The sequence below is a fragment of the Asterias amurensis genome, chromosome 9 (genome assembly GCF_032118995.1).
Source record: "Asterias amurensis chromosome 9, ASM3211899v1".
Classification (NCBI taxonomy): domain Eukaryota; kingdom Metazoa; phylum Echinodermata; class Asteroidea; order Forcipulatida; family Asteriidae; genus Asterias; species Asterias amurensis.
In genome coordinates this window covers 22,850,493-22,870,411 of record NC_092656.1, presented here as the reverse complement: position 1 = coordinate 22,870,411, position 19,919 = coordinate 22,850,493, and the positions used below count along the sequence as shown (strand labels likewise).

Sequence of the window (19,919 nt, the reverse complement as noted above, 5' to 3'; positions counted from 1 at the left end):
ACAGGTTCAATCTACGCTTGCTTTCCATTCACTCTCAACGCAAGATACTTCGCGAAATGTTGTGACTTTGGCCCAATGCAGCCTGCGATCTGTGAGATAATTGCAAAAACAATATCGCAGGTGTTTTCCGAACCCGAGCCGAGTGATGGGTCATTCAAGAGCACGGAGCTACCTTCTTTATCATGGCCGCGGGCGCTGCTTTTTTCCCTCCATAACTTTCAGTTACACAAGCTTGCCATACTCACTTATATTTATGGCTCTGTTTAATGCCTCCCTCTTGTATGTTCATCTCCGCCAGCGGAGTGGATAATCTTTGAACGAAACTAGGAAACAAATATCATCTCCCCTGAGGGCAAAACGGAACTAACCTTAAACTGAATAATAACGTCGATGGAGAGTTTAAGCTGAATGAATTCTAGGGCGGAACTTTTTATCTTGATGACTATTTGAATAAAGAGAAGATGACAATGAATAAGCATTCAATGCGATGCTTTCTGAGACTTCCATCCCCACACTTTTTATGCTTTTTTAACTGCAAGTTAATGTAATTAAATAGCCTGTATTATGTTACATAGAATCTTTTTGTGTATTGCACTGTGGGAAAAACAGAATCAAATGTCAAGTAATAAACCATAAGGGAAATTGACTGGGTATATTTTTAAATAACTTCTTTGGTTGAACAAAGAAAAATTGTGGGATTTGAACCTGTGACTTCCAGATGAATCATGCAGAAATCATTCTGAGGGTTGGTGTCCATTTCCAAACTCTGTGGCCAGTGATGTCGTTGCTAACTTGCTGCCACCTCACTAAACATGGATAGATTTGATGTTCTTGTAAAAAATACTGTGACAGAGTTTTGCTGTTTTCTCAGTAAGTTGACGCTTTATCCAGCGATGTCGTTGGTAACTTGCTGCCACCTTACTAAACATGGATAGATTTGATGTTCTTGTAAAAAATACTGTGACAGAGTTTTGCTGTTTTCTCAGTAAGTTGACGCTTTATCCAGCGATGTCGTTGGTAACTTACTGCCACCTCACTAAACATGGATAGATTTGATGGTCTTGTAAAAATACTATGACAGAGTTTTGCTGTTTTCTTATCAAGTTGACGCTTTATCCAGCTGAATTTTTTACTTTTATTGTATCTTTCTTTACAACCAGACAACTTTGCTTATAAATCAGCGTTACATTGACTATAACCAATCAATGACCCTACCTTTGTGCATATCTTATGTTTAAGGCATCTGCACAATTTCATAAAGCTGCAGCTGCCAGGATGTTTGGCAACTGGCGTCATCTGCCGCCATATTTGATGAATTGTGCCCGTGTGAAGAGCTGCCACTGGCTGACAGTCACGCGCAGCGTGTACACGTATGCACTTTTCGCTTGTTAATTCGTGTAAGATGGCGGCCAATGACGCTTCATTGCAACCCATCTATTCAAGTTTATGTAGGACTTCAAATTTAACAATTAGTGTTTAAAACTTTTTAAAGCTGGGCTTTCTGCTGCAATATAACTGTCTGAGACCTGGAAAGTTTGACAACACTACTAAAAAAACACAGTGCTTTATAAAAGTACATCGGCTCTTTCTATACAACATTCACAGTGCTGTATAAAAAGTGCATTGCGTGTCTCTGCAACAAGCGCAGTTGTCATGTTGTACCATATAAAAAAGTACATTGCTTTCTCCTATTCCAAGTTCCTTTTTGCTTGACAAGGTAATTTGTCAAGCAAATTGACTAGAGAGGTTCGGTGGAAAGTGCATAGATGTGCAAAAAGGTTGATTCCTGCAACACAGGTATATAATTCTTTATCTGCTTCGATTACGCTGATTGTGGAGACTACCTGTCTGGCAGAATGAATTAACCTACATCATTCTGACAGGTTGAATGCCCTGCTCCCTGAGTCGAGTATTCCCAAGTCCTTTGTAGAGTTTGTTTTCTTCAGTAATTTGGAAATGAGTAGAAAAGAGTCAACCACCATTGTTGACGCTCTAGACTTTATCCATGTTTAAGAATCCATCCAGTGATGAATGAGTTCATACCTGGCAAAGCCTGCGGACAATAAAGTCTAACCCGCAGCAGTCTATGAATTAAAGGCTTTAAGCTTGCAGTGCCCCCCCCCCCCTCTTTGTTCAAGTCGGACCTATGGATGTTTCCAGGTTTTTGTAAGACCTAGTTTTGACAATGATGATTGTTGTCTGTTTGGGCTTTACTCCTGGTACTCTAGAGGTTTATATGGCAGCATTCTGCCACCGACTGTTATACATGTAAGTGTATTTCAAAATTCAACGCGTTTAAAAAATCTTCATTGCGGTGACTTAATACTATAGCTATTGTCGCAGACGTACCCTGTATTGATTTAGGTGAAGGTTAGGACCACAAAGTCATCCCACTTCAAAAACCCACTGAAGGTGAGATATTATAACGAACAGAGAACAAAATAAACTCAACGAGCGGCACTCACACATTAACAAACGTAAATTATTAGGTAAAAAAGCTTTTAGCGAGTCCCCGGTTGATCCATTTTTAGTCCAACTAAAACAAGATGAAACAAAAAAACGGCTTTGAAACTCAATGCGGCCTGAAAAATATACATCCTAGACCCATCATTTCTGTTCTGATGGCCCATGGGCATGCTGGGAGAACGTCCCATGGTGAGGAGTTTGACCACCGTCTGATTATTCATTGGTTTTCTTATCCTTTGGACTGTCGGTTTTAGAGCTGTCAAGATCTGGTGGTCAGAATATTCAGTTCACATTATACAGCCCCCTTTGAGAAATCACTCTTGATGTCACTCTCTTGTTGAATTATTTTGAGTGCTTTGAACTTTTTAGAAAATACTACAAGCACTTTGTAAGATTTTTCTCAAGTGGAAATTGTGTTTGCTGGAATCGACTTTTGTAAGGAGAGAGGTTGATTAGGGAGGGGGGAGGAGGTTGTTTTGGTAAATGCTCCATGTGCTGACAAACCATGGACGAACCCACTGTTTTGAATACCCCTTATGATTGTGTAGCTCTATAGACTGGTGCTTTGGGCATGTTGGGCCTCCAGAAACCAGCCGGTTTATGTTTGTTTGTAATCCCTTGTGATCTACATTACAAGCTCTGGAGCTTCTGTTCAGCAGTGTGGGTTTGAATCCCGGTCGTGACACTTGTGTCCCTGAGCAAGATAATTAACTATAATTGCTTCTCTCCACCCAGGGGTAAATGGGTACCTGTGAGGGCAGAGATGGTTCTTGTGATCGATTTAGCCGAGTAGCACATATTAATGTTGCACAGGCTGTATACTCCCCACCAGGGAGCTGAGGTGGTTTAAGGAGTGATTTAAGGCCCAGTGACCAGGAGTAATAATGTGAAGTGCTTTGGGACACCCTCCGGGTGTGAAAAGCGCTATATAAAAACGGGTAATTATTATTATCATTATTGTTGGCAAGTCGTTAAATGTTTGCCACAAGCATCTCGCAACACTTGCTATGTTCCTGCGAGTATGCTGGCCCTCGCAAGACTAGTGTTCTCTCAACTACCGTCTCATTTGAGGGAGTAGCAGACGGGAGCCAGCAGTCTCGCTTGAGAGCAGTGATTTTGCAAGAGAAGTCTTCGATCGCAGAGTGGAGCTGAGTGCATTCTGCTTTCACCGTGACGACTATCAACGTGACAAACATTAACGACTCACCCACAAGGATCAAGGGTTAGGATTTACCTTAGTGTTGTCAGAACATAGGGATGTCGGAACACAGGTGAGTAAAGGCCACATATCGTCAGAGAACTAAGGGTACATGTGTACGTACGTGTACATATGTGTAATATGCCTTAAAAAATGACTAAACTGATTGAACCAATTAAAGACACCGGACACTATTGGTGCAAAAATCTAATTCCGAGGTCTCTAAATCAAATTTGTGGAAAATTACTTCTTTCTCGAAAACTACGTTCCTTCAGAGGGAGCCGTTTTTTTGTGATGTTTGAAATTGTTATCATCTAGGCTAAAGCCTGTTTCATACTTCCTGCTAATGTGAATGCGATACGAGTTTTGATGTCACAAATATATTGCATTTCGTAGAAATGTGCTCAACTTCAGCAAACATTCGCTGCGAAAACAGCCATGTGACTTAACAATTCATAACGCATTCTAATTTGCTGGAATTAGAACCGAGCTTTAATGTTTTGTGGCGATGATTCGTTGTTTTGAAGTTCGAGTCTCGAAGTTCGAGACGAACCAGCTGGCTGTAGTCTACAATTGATCAGGACTAAACTCTAGTATAAGCACTTGCCTGGATGGATGGATGACCGTCTTTCTTATCCTTATTAGATAGAGTCTCATGGGGGGGGGGGGGGCTTGGGGCTTGGTCAAGTACAATGTACATGGAGACCTCTAGATGGAGTGACCAATTATTGATTGATTGTTCGTGGACAATACATCCAGTGCTGTTGCCCTTTTGGCCAGCCCAGAGTACAAGAACTAGACAGTGAGTACAGAGACTGCTTTTGGCTGGGTAAAGGGCCAAGACTTGTTGTTCTGGCCTTGTTTAACACTCTGGCACCCTTGAGCTTAACACTACAGGGACGCTGAGGTCACACGCATTTTTTTTACGGAAAACGACTGGCTATCGTCCAATGATTCGCCTCCTTTTGCCTCAGTGAGGGCATTTTTGGAGAGTGACATTGCAAGGGATCTCAAATCTAAACTATTGAATTTACTTCCTACTTATTTTGAGATGTTGTACTAAAATAAATACTATGTACTAAGACTAACAACTAAACGATGTAAATTTTTTCTTTGATCCGGGCTTGCGGACAAACATTCCACTACTTGCGCGATCAACGCATCATCAGCGCGCCTAACTGAGTTCTGAGACAGTCTTTACAAGCAAGTAAACATAAAACTTGGACATGTATACTGCCAGTGTACTTTTAGTGAAATTTGATTTGTTGTCTGAGATGTGGGGATTGCCATTTATGAAGTTACCAGGGTAATATCATGAATATAGGCTGGACACCAGTTGACATATGTACTTCTTTTTTGTCATTCTAAAGTGTTTCTCAAGTTTAACAAGCAGTTTTATTTCATTTTATTAATGTGCTAAGTTCTGTCATGTCTGTAGGGCCATTTACTGTCTGTAGAGTCCACTATTATAAAAACGTGCGAACTTGCTACATGTAATCTTAAGCTCTGATTCAGCACGTTGATTGTGGCATAGACATGTGGTACATGAAATTTTGTATTTATTTCAGGAAGAATTAGAGAAAGTAGATTAGCATTTTCTCCCTGAAATATTTCCAGAAAATCGGGAGTCTAATCCTATCTTGTCACCATGGAAACAGATTTGATGTAAATATTTTTCGTTCAACTCTCTGTAAACGTCCAGCATCTACATTCCTGAAATTGAAGCTGTTTGCCTTTCCCACAAGTGGATCCTTCCTCGATCATTCTTGTATTTTGGAATACCCGTAAGTATACATATTACCTTACTCAAGATGTGTCTGTGCACACTGGGAATACAAGTCTGACTACGTGCTAGAACTTGGCAATGAGATTCTACACATGTTCAAGATCAACGCATTGAGTAATACGACACCTACTCTATGCACGTCTTGGTACAAAGTACTCCTGAGGACTAGAGAGCCGGGTCGGTTTCATTTATGTTGTCTCGTTTGGTCTAGCTCTAAGTGAAGCCGAGGTATAGTTAGTGCTTACAGCAAATCGAAGATGAACCGAGAGAGCTGAGGGAAAGTGGTGGGGTACGTGGGGGGCCCCTGAATATTTCAGTCCCCAGAAGCCACTTGAAGACTAAAAGCGTGAGCTTGCACACGTACGTCGCCACGCACGCTTGCACATATGTCGCAGGGGAATTTGGGTGCCCGAGTACTACTTCACTCCTGTTTTGTTTTCTTAGTAGTCCCTCGGCACAGAGGTATTCTACATCGACGTATGCTCTTCAATTCTTGCTTGTCGTCTTGCAATTTGATTGAAACTTGATTCGTATATGCATGAAGAATTCCCCTCTATTCGTGGGAGACTGATTGCTTTTGCCCTAAATGAAATAACAAATAACAAGAGGGGGTCGCTTCACCCCTAAAATTTGTGAACGGTTGGTCTTGTGTTAGGGGAGGCTGGCAGATCTGCATTTGTCTGTTTGCGTGTAGACGCACAGATCTGTGCTGGACGACTGAATTCCAATTACATAAATGGGTCGTTAATCTGCAGTTAGAAGGATGCAAGTATTTCGAAGCAAGTATTTTGGTTTTGTTTTCAACCTGTCATTCTTGAATGCCCAGCCAATCCTTCCCGTGTTATTTGACCTTTTAGGAAAGAGGTGGATACATTAGGGTATACAAGCAGCTTTCCCTCTAAAACTCAAGCAGGATGGTCGAAAGCCAAGTCTAAGACTTTTGAATGCTGTTGAGCAGTTTCAGTACCAAATCATTTTGCTTCAGAAGCATCTTGCAGCGTTGAAGCCAGTATTTCTTTCTGGCCGAGGGGACATTTTCACATGTGCCAGACCTGTGTATGTGCCAGAGGCGAGGGAATAAGGAAGAAAATTGGTTGAGGGATGGTGGATTAAGTTTTAACCATTCTACAATATGTGAAGACAAGTAATACAAGTATACATCATTTATAAGACTGAAATACTCATCATTTTTTGCTCTTATGCACGTTGCACACAGTATAAATAATGTTTGTCAGTCTGTACTCAAAAATAATATCAGCAGAGACGTATTTTACAGTTTGTGAAAAAAATGAAAAGCGTTGCTTAAAGAAGCGCTGCCGTTTGTGCGTCATTGGATTGTCAGGCATTGCAGGAAAAATATCCACAGGCGAGGAATGTGCCAGAGTCACAAAGTCATGCGTTTGATTCGGTGCAGATTGCCTAAGGATCTCACCCTTTTTCTTTGCAAGAAGGTCTGTCAGACGGTTTAAAGGGGCAGTTTGGATGATGCAGCGTAACTGCATGAATTGTTTGCAAGATTTTAGTGTGTTTTTTTATATTAATAATAGTAATAATAATAGTAGTAATAATAAAGAAAAATTACATTTGTAAAGCGCCTAATGCAAAAGCCTCTAAGCGCAAAGAGAACAATACAGTTTACAATGGGTGAAAGATACAGATATAACAAGTTTTAAAAAAGCAGCTTCAGAACTTAAAACAGTTTAAAGAACTAGCCAAGCAACTAAAAAAAAAACCAGTATTTTAGACAAAAAGATTGCATATAGGATTGATTTGATACAATTAAACAAATTCCTTGCAGCCGAATGCCTACATTACATGAACATAATAAACACATATTATAATACTGTAGGTTGGTATAAAATGTATAATCAATGAGCTTTCAGATTGAAACTCCTTTAATTTGGATAGAACTACCAACTCTCTATTTTGTCTTGAAACGTTAATTGCCTCTTTCTTCACCAGACATGTATCGTGCGAGCCTGGGATTCAGCAAAGCCTCTGCTTATCTGCCCAGCCATGAACACCCACATGTGGGATCATCCCATCACTGCTGGTCAGATAGATACACTGAGGGCCTTCGGCTATCAGGAGGTGCCATGTATCGAGAAGACACTAGCCTGCGGAGATACCGGTAAGATGAAGATGTAAAGCTTTTAAGGGTGGGCCAAGTGCAAAGCTCAACTGGATATTATGAGGAAGGAATTATGTTGGCTGGCTATTACTGGGTTAAATATATCTCCAAGCCTTTAGCGTTTGTGTGTTTTCTTCAAGGAGTCTCACTCTCTTGCTGGAATAGCAAACACAAAGATAAATGCAGAAATATTATTTTATTTTATTTATGACAAAGAATTAATAAAAGTAAAAGCAGTATATTAAAAGCACACAGCATACCTTTGGTTTTTGGAACCGTTCAGTTGTTTTTATGCTATAATACATGTAAATGGAGATATACAAATAATACTGACCTTTTAAAATTTCAAAGGATGGTAGCGTTTTTGAGATGTCGCTGGAACTCTAGAGTGCTTATGTCCACGCAGGATATAATAATCCATAATTTGAAAACACAATCTGAGAAACTTTTGTAACAGTATAGTTCAATTTTTGGGTGATAAAAACTGCTGTCTTTTTCCATAACCACATTACTTTAAAGAGAAATGATTCTCAAACTGCTTTTTACTATCGAAAGCTGCTGTACTTCTAACCAAGTAAGTTTCTTTTGCTGTTAGTTGTTGAAGTGGTTTCCACGGTACCTTCCCTTAAAAGAACAAGTGTTAAAGTTTCTGAGATTAAAATTGCATGGTCCGATTCTCTCAGAGAGAAAGTTTGTGATTTTTTTTTTGCTATGACGAATTTTGACAGATTATGGTGTTTCAACGTGAAAAAACACTAAAAGTTGAGAGTAACTCCATTTAAGTTTAGAATTAAATACCACTTATTACATTATTAGCAGATTTGCTTAAGTGCAATACTTTTAGTGAAATCTAGCCCCTGTCTTGAATCTCTGGAAACAGTTATTAAAGTTTTACCTGGCATCTGTAAGAAGATAAAAACAATAATTGACAACATCAATACCAATCAAAACAATAAAAAAGATATACAAAATTAACATGCAAAGATTTGTAGGTGTTAAGTTAAATTAAAAACCTTATCAATCCAAAAATAAACCAAATATTTTATCAATCTTTATTGAGGGGTTAGTTTGTTAGGAAACAGTTAAATAGACAGAGCAGAAGTGAAATCTTTTTTTGCAGGCATGTTTTATCCTTAGAAAAGTTGTTTTTACACTGTCTGAAATCTTCAAAGGCCTATACCACTTCTGGTACTCAACAGATTTGCTCTATCTTTTTTTCAAGGCCTGAATATCAAGCCTGACATTGCGATGACGTTGGATAGAAAAAGTCCTCTCTTGTTTGCTGACAATCTGCCATAGGGATATTGTCTTATCATAAAGAGGGCCCAGTCACGCTCTCACCTTGTGCGGTGTATTTTCAATTGCCCCATCAGACCTGAGGAGACCCAGTTCTAAATTTGTGACAACAAGAAATCCAGTGACAAATGTTTACAACAAAAACAAGGGTTTGATTTTATTAGCCACGCTCCCGGGAGAGGGAAACAAAAATCCATCAGAAAATGTCAAGGAACAGGATTTAAGGTTTTCCTATGATCGATTAATCCATGTGAGGCTGCCACCGCAGTAGTCTTGCTCCCTGTGTACTCAATGACAAGGAGTAAGTTCTGGTAATGACCTTTAGTCAATATGCAGTTTTAATTATGCGTTCGTTCAAGTGTTAGCGTGTCTGTTCACGTTCTTAAATATCTCTACATAACTTGAGAGCATAATTATTTAGTTTCATACTGGCAAAAACCCACAATTGTTTAACTTACATACTGAATGGAGAACACTGAATGAGATAATTGTTAAAATTTACTTTGCGTATGATTACAACAAACTTTCTCCAGTCCGTCTAGTATCCTATCCTAGAGTGACATCTACAATCCAGGGACGAATCTTGTTAGTTCTCATTGCATGGTCTCCCAATCCAGCTGAGGGTATAACAACAACATTGAATGTGGGAACAGGGGTGGGTATGTTCAGTTTCACATGGCACAAGCATTTCGGCTGGTATTGTAGATAGTCTATGGTCTAATCGACACGAGTCAGCTGCCTGAACTTGATCAATAATGAATACAATGAGATTGTTGTTGTCCTCCTAGCCTTTTTTCGCGTAACATTATTTGATGATCATGGGGACCAAGGTAATTTTTAGTTGGACATCAATGGTCTTCTTTGTTGTTTTCCTTCTTCTTTTTCAGTGCCATAGAAAACTGAAAAATGCCTTCAAAAGTTGTGTGTGGCTGTAGTTTTATGTTTATCCCCCCGAAAATAGTTCTGTCCAAGCATGCTGAAGATTTTTGTCAAAGCCACACATCTTATTCATAATTTGCCTTAAAATTTTGGTGCATATAGACCAGTAACTTTAACAAAACATAACCTCATGCATTTCTGGGCAGGAAAATAGCACTCAATTGAGAAATGTTATGTTTTGAGCTTGTGACCCCACCCACTTTTTTTAATAAGTTGATTAATGCATACAAATGAATGCAAGTAATAAGGTCCTCAAGGTGTTGAACATATGTTAAACAAAGCGAACAACTATTGAAGTTTATCATTAATGAAACTCATTTTACACACAACATTTCCAAACCTGTACTTTTGAGTCTAAAGAGTTTTTAAAAACCCTACGTAACAGAATAGCCAATAAGGAATTTACTCATGAACATACCAATAAACTCGTCGCCATTCCAATATAGAAATTTCTATATGGTCAGTATTGCATTTCAATCACAAATGCCCGCCGGTCTGCCGGCTACTGTTTGTTATAATACATAAGTGAATTTTTATTTTGACTTTGCAAAATTTATTGCTCTTCCCTCGATATCCCATCATCTACGGTCGGTATCGTGAAATAAGGAGGGTCAAATGAAGGAAGAGGGAGAAAAAAAGAGCAAAGACAGAGAAGAATTGCTTGAATCGTGCGTTGTGATTCTTGAGGGAAAACAACCTGGCTATCGGCAATCTATGGTCCAGGTGCGGCAATCCCGTGAGGTTGATAATTTCCAACCTCTATTGTGTCCCTCGTTACAAAAGACATTTGAAATGATTTGATTGGATGCTATTCAGCCTGAGGTTTTTCTTTCGTCTGTGAAACATGAGGGAATTTCCGTGCAATAAAACGGATCCTTGGTTGATGAAGCTCACAGTTTTACTTGTCCTTTTATTCTCTCAGTCCCTGTTGTATATTGCCTTGCTCGTTGACAGAAATTTACCCTGCAAATCATATGGACAGCTTGGCATGTTTTCACTTGGTTTTCAGTTTTTTAAGTAGTTGTTCTGGGGAAAGTTGTTTCATAATTTTTACTGCATTTTAACGATCAGAATATAATATTTTTACCATAGAAAAAAGTTTCTTAGTTACTTTAAACCAATGTATATAATTCAAGTCATGTTTCAGTTCTTTGGTTAGTTGTTTTAAACGTTAAACAGATCAGACATTTTTTTTTGTATGTTTTAACCATGGGAAAAATCTCTCTATTGGTAATTGTCAAAGACCAGTCTTCTCACTTCTCAACATAAGCACAAAAACTAAAAACCTGTGAAAATTTGAACTCAATTGGTCGTTAAAGTTGTGAGATAATAATGAAAGAAAAAACACCCCTGTCACACAAAGTATGTGTGCTTTCAGATGCTTGATTTCGGGCTCTCCAAAATTAATTCTATAAAAATCAAATTCAAATTTTTTAGTGGAAAATTACTTCTTTCTCGAAAAATACGTTACTTCAAAAGCTCTTCTTTGCTCGTTACCAAGTATGATTTTATGCAAACCATTATTTTTTAGTAATTAGCAATAGTGTCCAGTGCGTTTAAATAAAAACAAAAACAAATTAATACAAATCTAAATCAATTTCACAGATAGAAAAATGTGTTTTTCCCCCATACATGTAAAATGTCCATTCTAAAAACTTATATGACTTGTCCCGGGGGAAAACATTTCCAAGTCTTGAAACACAGTTGACAAAGTTTGCTCAGGGACACAATTTCTTATTCACCAGCACGCACATGTCTTGCAGAGTCCACATAGATTGGGACAAATTTAATTTAAAACCATCTGGTCCATTTGAGAAACTCAATATCTTGTCTCTTCGTTGACAATTGGTTGCACCTGATCATCAACGTCTTTTAAAGGGGTACAGCATATATAGACAAGTGCTAGGTCAACCACTGCTTTCTGTCATCTCTGGGATGCAAACTACCAAAGACTTTAAGGAACTGGACATGGTAATTAATTACTCAACATATTTGTGAGCATGAAAACTTACTTGGTAACAAGCAAAGGAGAGCTGTTGATAGTATTAGACGTTGTGAGAAACGGCTCCCTCTAGGTTTGGAGAAAGAAGTAATTTCTCACTAAAATATTTGTATCAATATAAACCACAAGGGAAACTGACTGGGTAAATTTTGAAATGATTTTTGGGGTTGAACAAAGAATTTACTAGAGTGGGATTCGAACCAACGATCTCCGGATTAACGTGCCGGCGCTCTACCAACTGAGCTATCTAGCCCTATATTGGAGGTGTCCCTATTTTGTCAATATCATAAAATATTTGTATTGAGTTTGAGATCTCAGCTGAAGTCTCAAATTCAAGCATCTGAAAGCACACAACTTGTGCGACAAGGGTTACGCTTTATTCTATAATTCTCACGCAACTTTGCCAACAAATTGAGCTCAAACTTTCACAGGTTTGTTATTTTGGAGCATAAAATCTGCTATCTTTTAAAATAACCTCATTACTTCAAAATGTTTTACTATTGGAAGCTGCTGCCATTAATGTTAAGAGTGATGATAACCAAATGTATACCTTCCCTTTAAGAGTCTGCTTTACAGACTTGACTCAAGACTATGCAATAAATGCTTAGCCTTAAATCAAGGCATTTAAGATTGAATGAATGGTCAGACAGTTAATCTGATAACGCATAGGGATTTGCAATACTTCAGTTCAAGGATGAGAAAGTTCTGACAGACTTGTATCTGCTAAATTATTTGTCAGATTTATAGAAATCCTGCTCTTTGATCTACATCTCTAGCACTGATGAAACGTTCCAAGAAGCTCCTTAAAATGTTTAACTCCCGGGGTACTAAGGTGGAAATGCCAACATTTATCATCCCTTCCAGGTTTTAGATGTGTTTATGTTCAGCAACAACTATGACTTCAATTTGTATGAAGGTTGCTTTTTTGTGTAGCTATCACAAATGTCCCCAATATACAAATTGTTTTTACCTTTGGTAAATACTTCCAAACTTGTGACCATGAAAACTACACTGTAAAGAGCACTGTGAAGTGTTTGATATTATAAAACACTGTTCAAAATGACACCCTGTGAAGTAATGTAGGTTTAGAGAAAGAAATGTTCACCAACCAAGTTGAATCTGAGAAAGGAACAGACATTATCCTAAGGCATCTGAAACACATCTTAATTCTATGCAACAAGGTTTTTGTTGTCGGTATTTCTTGCTACTTTGATGACGAATTGAGCCAAAAATGTTAACATCCATGCGTATGTTGGAATACACCAAGGTAGGATGGTCTTTGACAATTACCAAGTGGCTATATGTACAGACAATATTTTAAGGAGTTTTGAACAAAACTTTTGTTGGTGTACAATCAATTTTATATGGGCGGCCTTGAGTATCACAAAATGTGTTTACTTACTTAGCTAAAAACTTTTAATCTTCTTTATGTGAAAAACAAGTTTACTTTTTGTTACTTTTAATTTATCAGTTATACTATTAATTTTGTTTTCAATGATAAGGTTGTGATTCTTTTTGCAGTGACGGCGATCCATATTTTACATTGATAAAACTTGTGCCCCTAATGTTCCAAAAGAAAAAGTAGGCCTATATACATGTAACTTGGCTGCAGTCATATTGTAATGGTATAAGGCTGTATGGAAAAACCTTCCAACAGAGGGCAGCATTGATCTCATTGCAGCATTGATTTGCATTTGTATGGTATTTCTATACCACATGTTCTAGTTCTTCTCAACTTAGGGTTACGTTTTAATTTTGGTTATTTTACATAATTTGAATGTTATTGATTGTATTTTAGCGCCATGAGCACTTTGATGGATTTGTGGGCTTTTTAAGTTATTAATATTATTATTTATCAAAATGACCGTCCTTATATGAGAAGACATAAATCGTAAACCTATGAATGACATAAATGATGGTACCAGTAGAGCTTTACACATATTGATTAGATAATATTGAAACGAGTTAGTATGGAATACAAGTACATACTTGGGACATGTTACCTTTGTTGTTTGTATATAAATTTTGGTATCAAACTTTTTTCTCACTTTTTTTTGTAGGAAAAGGCGCCATGGCCGAGGTATCAACCATTGTCCAAGAGGTACTCAAGGCACTGAACCTAGGCAGGTAGCATCTTCTGGCCACACAAACCGACCGCTTCAGAAAGCGTCTTACAAGTCATAATGGATAAGTGTTCCAGCGTGTGCTCATGGACAGTTCTGTTGGACTGCCCAAAGATTTCATTGGCACAAGATAAACTAATTTGTATTCAGTCATGTACAATTGCTCCTCGTACGTTGAGGATGCAGTCAAGCTGAACATTCTGGCAGTCAAATGGATTGGAGGACTGTGCCCATGGGAACGTTCATTTGTGCCTACAATGAGCTGGAAACACTCACTTAACTCTACTGACATGACTGACACACATTGAAGATGTCAATGAAGCAAGGCTTGGCTTTGCAACAATCCTTGCTTTTCTGATGAATTTTAATACCGGGACAAGAGAAGGAGTGTAGAAAGAAAAAAGTTCAAATCAACTGAACCAAAGCAGCTGCAAAGAGATCACATAATGAGAAGTGACTTATCATTTTAAATATCAAATAATAAACAGTATGGATACACGTGCCAGGTCAGTAGACCCCCTTTTGGAAATTTCAGGCATCAAAGGTACTTTTATGTACTTTGTAATTGTGACAAACAAAAACAAACAAATAACTACATTGTACATGATACATGTAGGACATGCATGTCTGGCCACTTCCCACCAGCCCAACATTTAAGCCTGAGATTGCAAAAAGGCAATACGGGCTAAATTAGATCTGACAATTTTGGTTCTAACTTATCTGTGTATCCATGGCAATGCCCCTATTTATCCTCAAAGTTTAGTTCAGGAGTATGAAACAGCCAGAGAATATGCGATATTCACATAAATCCCTGCCGACTCTCTTGGCTATCAAAACCAAGTCATATGGTTCCCGCTCCTTCCAACTACATGTAACTGTTACATCACGTAGCAGCTATGGAACACAGTCTTCCAGAGGTTGTTAAAAACAGGCTGAAGCACCAGGGCACTTAAAAAGCTGCATGCAAAAAGGATACATCTACATGTGTATTTAGTTTGTGCAACTGTTGATTTTCCCTTTAGGAAACGAAACTCGCTACTGGCTTTGTCTATATTTCATCTATATTTTCAAAGAATGAAGAGACAAGATTGATGTTCTGTTCAGGTGGGATAGTTTATTTTAGAAAAGATAGCACCTCAGCTAGTCAGACATGGAATATTGTGATTTATGCATACGTTGTTGTAATACTAAACATGTTTAAAAATTGCAGTTGGTTATAAATAGGGACAATGTAAAGGCATGGACATCTTTGGTCAGTGTTGGTCACTATCAAAGACCAGTGTTCTCACTTGGTGTATCCTTAAATAACAAACCTGTGAAAATTTGGGCTCAAATGGTCATCGAAATGGAAAGAAAAATCTGTTGATGACTTGTCATAAGATTATGTACATTTTAAAAATTCTATAAAGCCCGGTGCATCACTGGTAATTAAGACTAAAAAATACTAATTTTAATGTTCACAGAATTATGGTAAAAAAATTGTCATGCTGAAAAACTGCCTTTGTAGAATTTTTGCCTGAATTCTATAGTTTTTGAAAAAAAATGAGTAAAAGTTTAAAACAATTCATATTGTTCTTGAGAGTCCAAAATTTATGTTTCAATAAATATGTTTTGAATTTTCAGTTTTGTTATCGTACATACAGTCACACAAAGTGCAGATACTGGTTTTAGATAGCTTCAGATGTTGGCATAGAATTCTGTGCTTACCTGTACATGTACGTCAAGTAAGCGTACAATCTATGTATCATGGGTTAGCAGGAATTTTGGCTTGTGCGCGTGCGTATCTCACATTACTATGCATTCTTTACTTTGTAGCCTTGCGCAGAAATTCGCCGCATAATTCGGCAGTAAGCAGAGCCATGAAAATGGGCTCTGGTGATGACATCAGGGTCGGATTTCATGGCTCTGCTTACCGCAGAATTCTGCGCTTAGGATTACCATTCTTTGCTTGGAGCAAGCATCGAATATCTTGGCTAGCTATGTAAGCAAAGAATGCTTATAAACAGGGAGTACACACACTCACAATACTGTGTTCAGCTGTGAAATATGCTTGATGTCAGCACAGAAGTTCCTATTTGTTCATGTTTTTTAAGCACCAATTTTTTGCTTATGACATTTGTACGGTAAGCAGAGTCATGAATTTGGGCTCAGATGAATTGGGTAAATTTACACATTTCAGTCTTTCTTCTGCACATTCTAATGTTTAACTTTTAGTGAAATAGTGTATCACTTTGTGTGAATAATTTGTTTTCTTTAAAAACATTGCTTTCACTCAAAGTACATGTAGCATCGGCCCAATTTCTTGGCTCTGCTTACAATTCTGTGCATACAGCCCATAAAATAATAATGAAAGACACCGCTTTTTTAGTGTGCAGAATCCTGGGGTAAGCAGAGTCATGAAACTGGACACTGCTGTTACTTGGTTGACTACCGAGTACTTTTATCACTTTGCTAATAGGTTATTTAATTAGTGATGAAAACACATGAAGTATTCAAGTAAGATTTTAAACAAAGCATACAGGGCCTAATATGACATAAAAATTATTGCAGACAAAGTTTCAGAAATTTAAAATGCACTTTTTGGTCATGATTATCATGAGAACTGAGAAGAGTGCGGATTTTGTGGGTTCGAATCCCACCCAAGTTTTCACATGACTCGGAAAGCACTTATTATCACAGTCCAGTCACACATCTCATGATCCGAGTATATGTAAGGGGAAAACCAAAATCAGATAGAGTTCAAGAATAAATGAGTATAAAATGTGAGATTTTAAATACTAAAGAAAAATGCCTTCTTGCTGTTGCAGCACTTCAAATTAAAACTTAACTAAAACAGCGCAATATAACTTTGTAGTGTGTACTAAGTTTGGAGGCATTGTTTATTGGTTGTCAATTAGTCATAAACTGAAACTATAATTTGTAATTTAAATAATACATTTTTATTTTTGCGAATAAAATCAGCATAGTGAGTGGCTCACTACTAGTGAAGAGAATCCCTCTTTTTGTGCTGTTCTCAAAAATAGTCAGACTTGCATAGAATACGTAGAAGCCTGTTGAGGAAATATGTGTATAAAGTGGACATGTTTAACCAATCCCATCAAGATGTAGCCACCACTTTGGGGATGGAGGTGCCTTTACCTGTATACTGTCACGCTTGTTATAAAGACAACTGTTGTTATAATTTAAAGAGGTTCTGGTTGTATAAAGAGTACATTTTGACTTGTCCTAAAATCTTATTTCTGCTTTGTGTTTTTTCTTTTTGGCTGCCTCTTACAACATTAATGCTTGTAAAAACAGGGCTTGCTCTTAACTTAATATTTTGGCCAATTCAACCAAAACAATTTTGGGTTTCTCACGCCGTAACATACATGTACCCCGGATACAGCATCCCCCGAAACCAAACACCATTCTTCTAACTTTCCCGCATCAAACAAAACACACACTGTACACAGTTGAATTTTAAAGGGTTGGGGGACGGTTGAGATTAAACTTGGAGTGAAAGTACAATCTTGAATTACATGAAGTCCCAAGGAGACCATCCCATGGCCTCTGTAGCCTTAGCCTTGGTGCCCCACTAAAAGTTTCCTCTGAGTTTTTAACCAAGAATTCCAATGGAAGCGCCCTTTAAAAAATTAATACGGCCTTGCCTCTCAAAGATAACTTCACATCCTTAAACCGTGTATAAATCAAGATGGATTATTTTTGTTTACGAGCCTTAAAAGGTATCTCATTTGGATAACACTCCGGTAATAAAATACATCTTGCGCAAACAAGCACATGAGCAAAGCTCATAATTTTAAATGAGAACATCATAAGATTGCTTGAATTATTTTCAGTGTAGTTCAATAAAATTCTCTAGTGTCTGGGGTACAAAACCCTTGTATTTCAATCCATGTTTTTTAACCGTTCTAGCAGCGATACACTTGAGCGACGGTTTGATGTGAGCGATTAGTATTATCTCCGCTACACTGGTCGTTGATACCTCACAGGCTGTCTTTCCTTCATGGTTAGTCCTATCCAAATGACAGCCACCTTTGGCCAAGAGCACAATGATCGAGTGCAGGGTCATGAAGTCACTTATCGGCTTATTGTACTGAACAACAACATGGAGGGGGGTATTGCCAAGATTGTCCGTCTTGTTAGGATCTGCACCGCATTCAAGAAACAACTCCACGAGTTTGACACAGGGAAAATAACAGATGTTATTCGTGTGAAAATCATCCACTACCGTGAGCTGATTGACTGCCATATGTAGCGGGCTGGATCCGTTAGAAGTTCTTGGGTCGATAGAGATAAAGTGGTACACAAGTTTCTTATACAAATACTCTTGCTCTTTTGTTTTCGTAACGTTGCTGTTAGATATGACCATCAAGATGTAGAGTGTTGTGAGAATGTCGGCATCAAATACACTTTGCAACATTTTCATCTCCACCTCTTCTTGGGCAGATTTCAGTTTGTCCTGCCAGCTTTCAAGCTCCATCAACGCAGCTGTGAGTATATGGTAAATGTCCACAAAGGAGACGTCCTCCCCAATGTGGATCATCTGCGAGAAGACTTGAGCGAAGCGTAGGATGTCCTTCTGGATGGAGCGAGTCAGCCGCTGCCGGATGTCCATAGCGTGCTTCCATAGTGTGATGCAGTTTGCAAACTGCATGCTGTCTGCACATACCGCCCCTCTGAAGATGATCGGATGGAGAAGTTCTGGATTCTGCTGGCCGAGGATTCGTTCTCGAATGATCAACGCCTCCATCTGAAGAGAAAAGTGTTCATTCTTGATATCTTTGAGCTCCTTCAATGTTGCACATTCTCTATGGTTGCCGTACGCCGCATGTGGTTCAGTTGGTTCCTTGATGACTTTACTGTCTTCCGTGTCTAGGTATCGATGCAGCATGGCCAGGTAAAAATAATGATATGTCTTAGCGATGTCATAATGTTCCTTGTCGTTTGCATAGGATGATCCCAGTAATTCAAGAGCCTGGATTTTCTCTGTCTTGGAAACTTCTGGCAAAGACATAAGAAACTCAGCAACCTCGGCCATGCCGTTATCACAGGCGACCATGAGTGGCGTTAGTCCGTGTTCGTTCTTGAGCATTTTAGCGTCATGTTGCACAAGAAGCTTCACTATTTCCAACCGACCACACTCGGCCGTAAAATGCATCGCTGAAGCACCACAGTTAGCCTGGGCATTCACGTCTCCCCCATTAGCCAGAAGGTACGTCACAACATCGTAATGTCCTTTGTAGCTTGCTATCATGATGCACGTGTTGCCATATTTGTTAGGCTTGTGAATATTGGCGTTATTCTGCACCAAGCATTTCACCACGTCCAACTTTCCATCGTAGCATGCTGCCCTCAGTGGTGTGGAATCTGACACTGTGGAGTGGTTCACATCCGCTTTGTGTTGAACCAAGGACTGCACAACGTCGTAGTGACCAGCACCCGCGGCACTCCATAGAGCCGTAGCGCCCTCAATGACATACCCATTGAATTTCACTGTCCCTGTCTGCTCTGTGTCTACACCATACTGGTCAAGTAACAATTTCACCACAGTGTTGTGCCCGTTTCGAGCAGCAGCAACTAACGAGGTACATTTGTAATCGTCATTCTCGATCAATTCGGAAAGAACCAACTTTGTTATTGCCGGCGACTTGTCGTGAAGTAACGCCCCCAAAGTTATGGCCTTACCATGTTTTGCTGCGTTGAACACTCGCCGACTCAACACAGAAATACTTTGCAATTGGGGTTCCTGTATTGGTGGCGGGAGAGGTGAATAAATTGGCATTTTTCTTGATTGTCGTTTTGACTCATTCAGCCGTCAGGTTCCCTTTACTTTTCACATTCAATCGCTATATTTTTGTTTCCGTGATGTCGGACTTCTTGTTGTAGTCGGGCTCCAGCAAGTTGTCGTGTTGACACTTTTGACTGGTCTCTAAACCCCCTCTCATCTGATTGTATACAAATTCAGGCACATTTGTGTG

At 38.8% G+C, this 19,919-nt stretch overlaps 2 protein-coding genes across 3 annotated transcripts in view; one reads left to right on the top strand and one right to left on the bottom strand.

The window, feature by feature from the left end:
* The window catches only part of LOC139942315 (phosphopantothenoylcysteine decarboxylase-like), a 92,686-nt gene extending 77,797 nt beyond the window's left edge, over positions 1-14,889 (top strand). For both annotated transcript variants that reach the window (XM_071939136.1, XM_071939135.1), the window contains exons 5-6: positions 7,413-7,581; positions 13,879-14,889. In XM_071939136.1, the coding sequence (XP_071795237.1) occupies positions 7,413-7,581; positions 13,879-13,949 (240 nt within the window). In that variant the 3' untranslated portion in view covers positions 13,950-14,889. The remainder of the gene's footprint in view (positions 1-7,412; positions 7,582-13,878) is intronic.
* A 500-nt stretch (positions 14,890-15,389) lies between these two features.
* On the bottom strand, positions 15,390-19,827 carry LOC139942311 (protein fem-1 homolog B-like). Its single transcript, XM_071939132.1, has one exon. The coding sequence runs from the start codon at positions 19,721-19,723 to the stop codon at positions 17,774-17,776; it is 1,950 nt and encodes a 649-aa protein (XP_071795233.1). The 5' UTR covers positions 19,724-19,827; the 3' UTR covers positions 15,390-17,773.
* Between the last annotated feature and the right edge of the window lie 92 nt (positions 19,828-19,919).

Bases quoted from the DNA above. Each gene is read 5' to 3' on its own strand.
- LOC139942311 (XM_071939132.1), bottom strand. From the start codon at position 19,723: ATGCCAATTTATTCACCTCTCCCGCCACCAATACAGGAACCCCAATTG.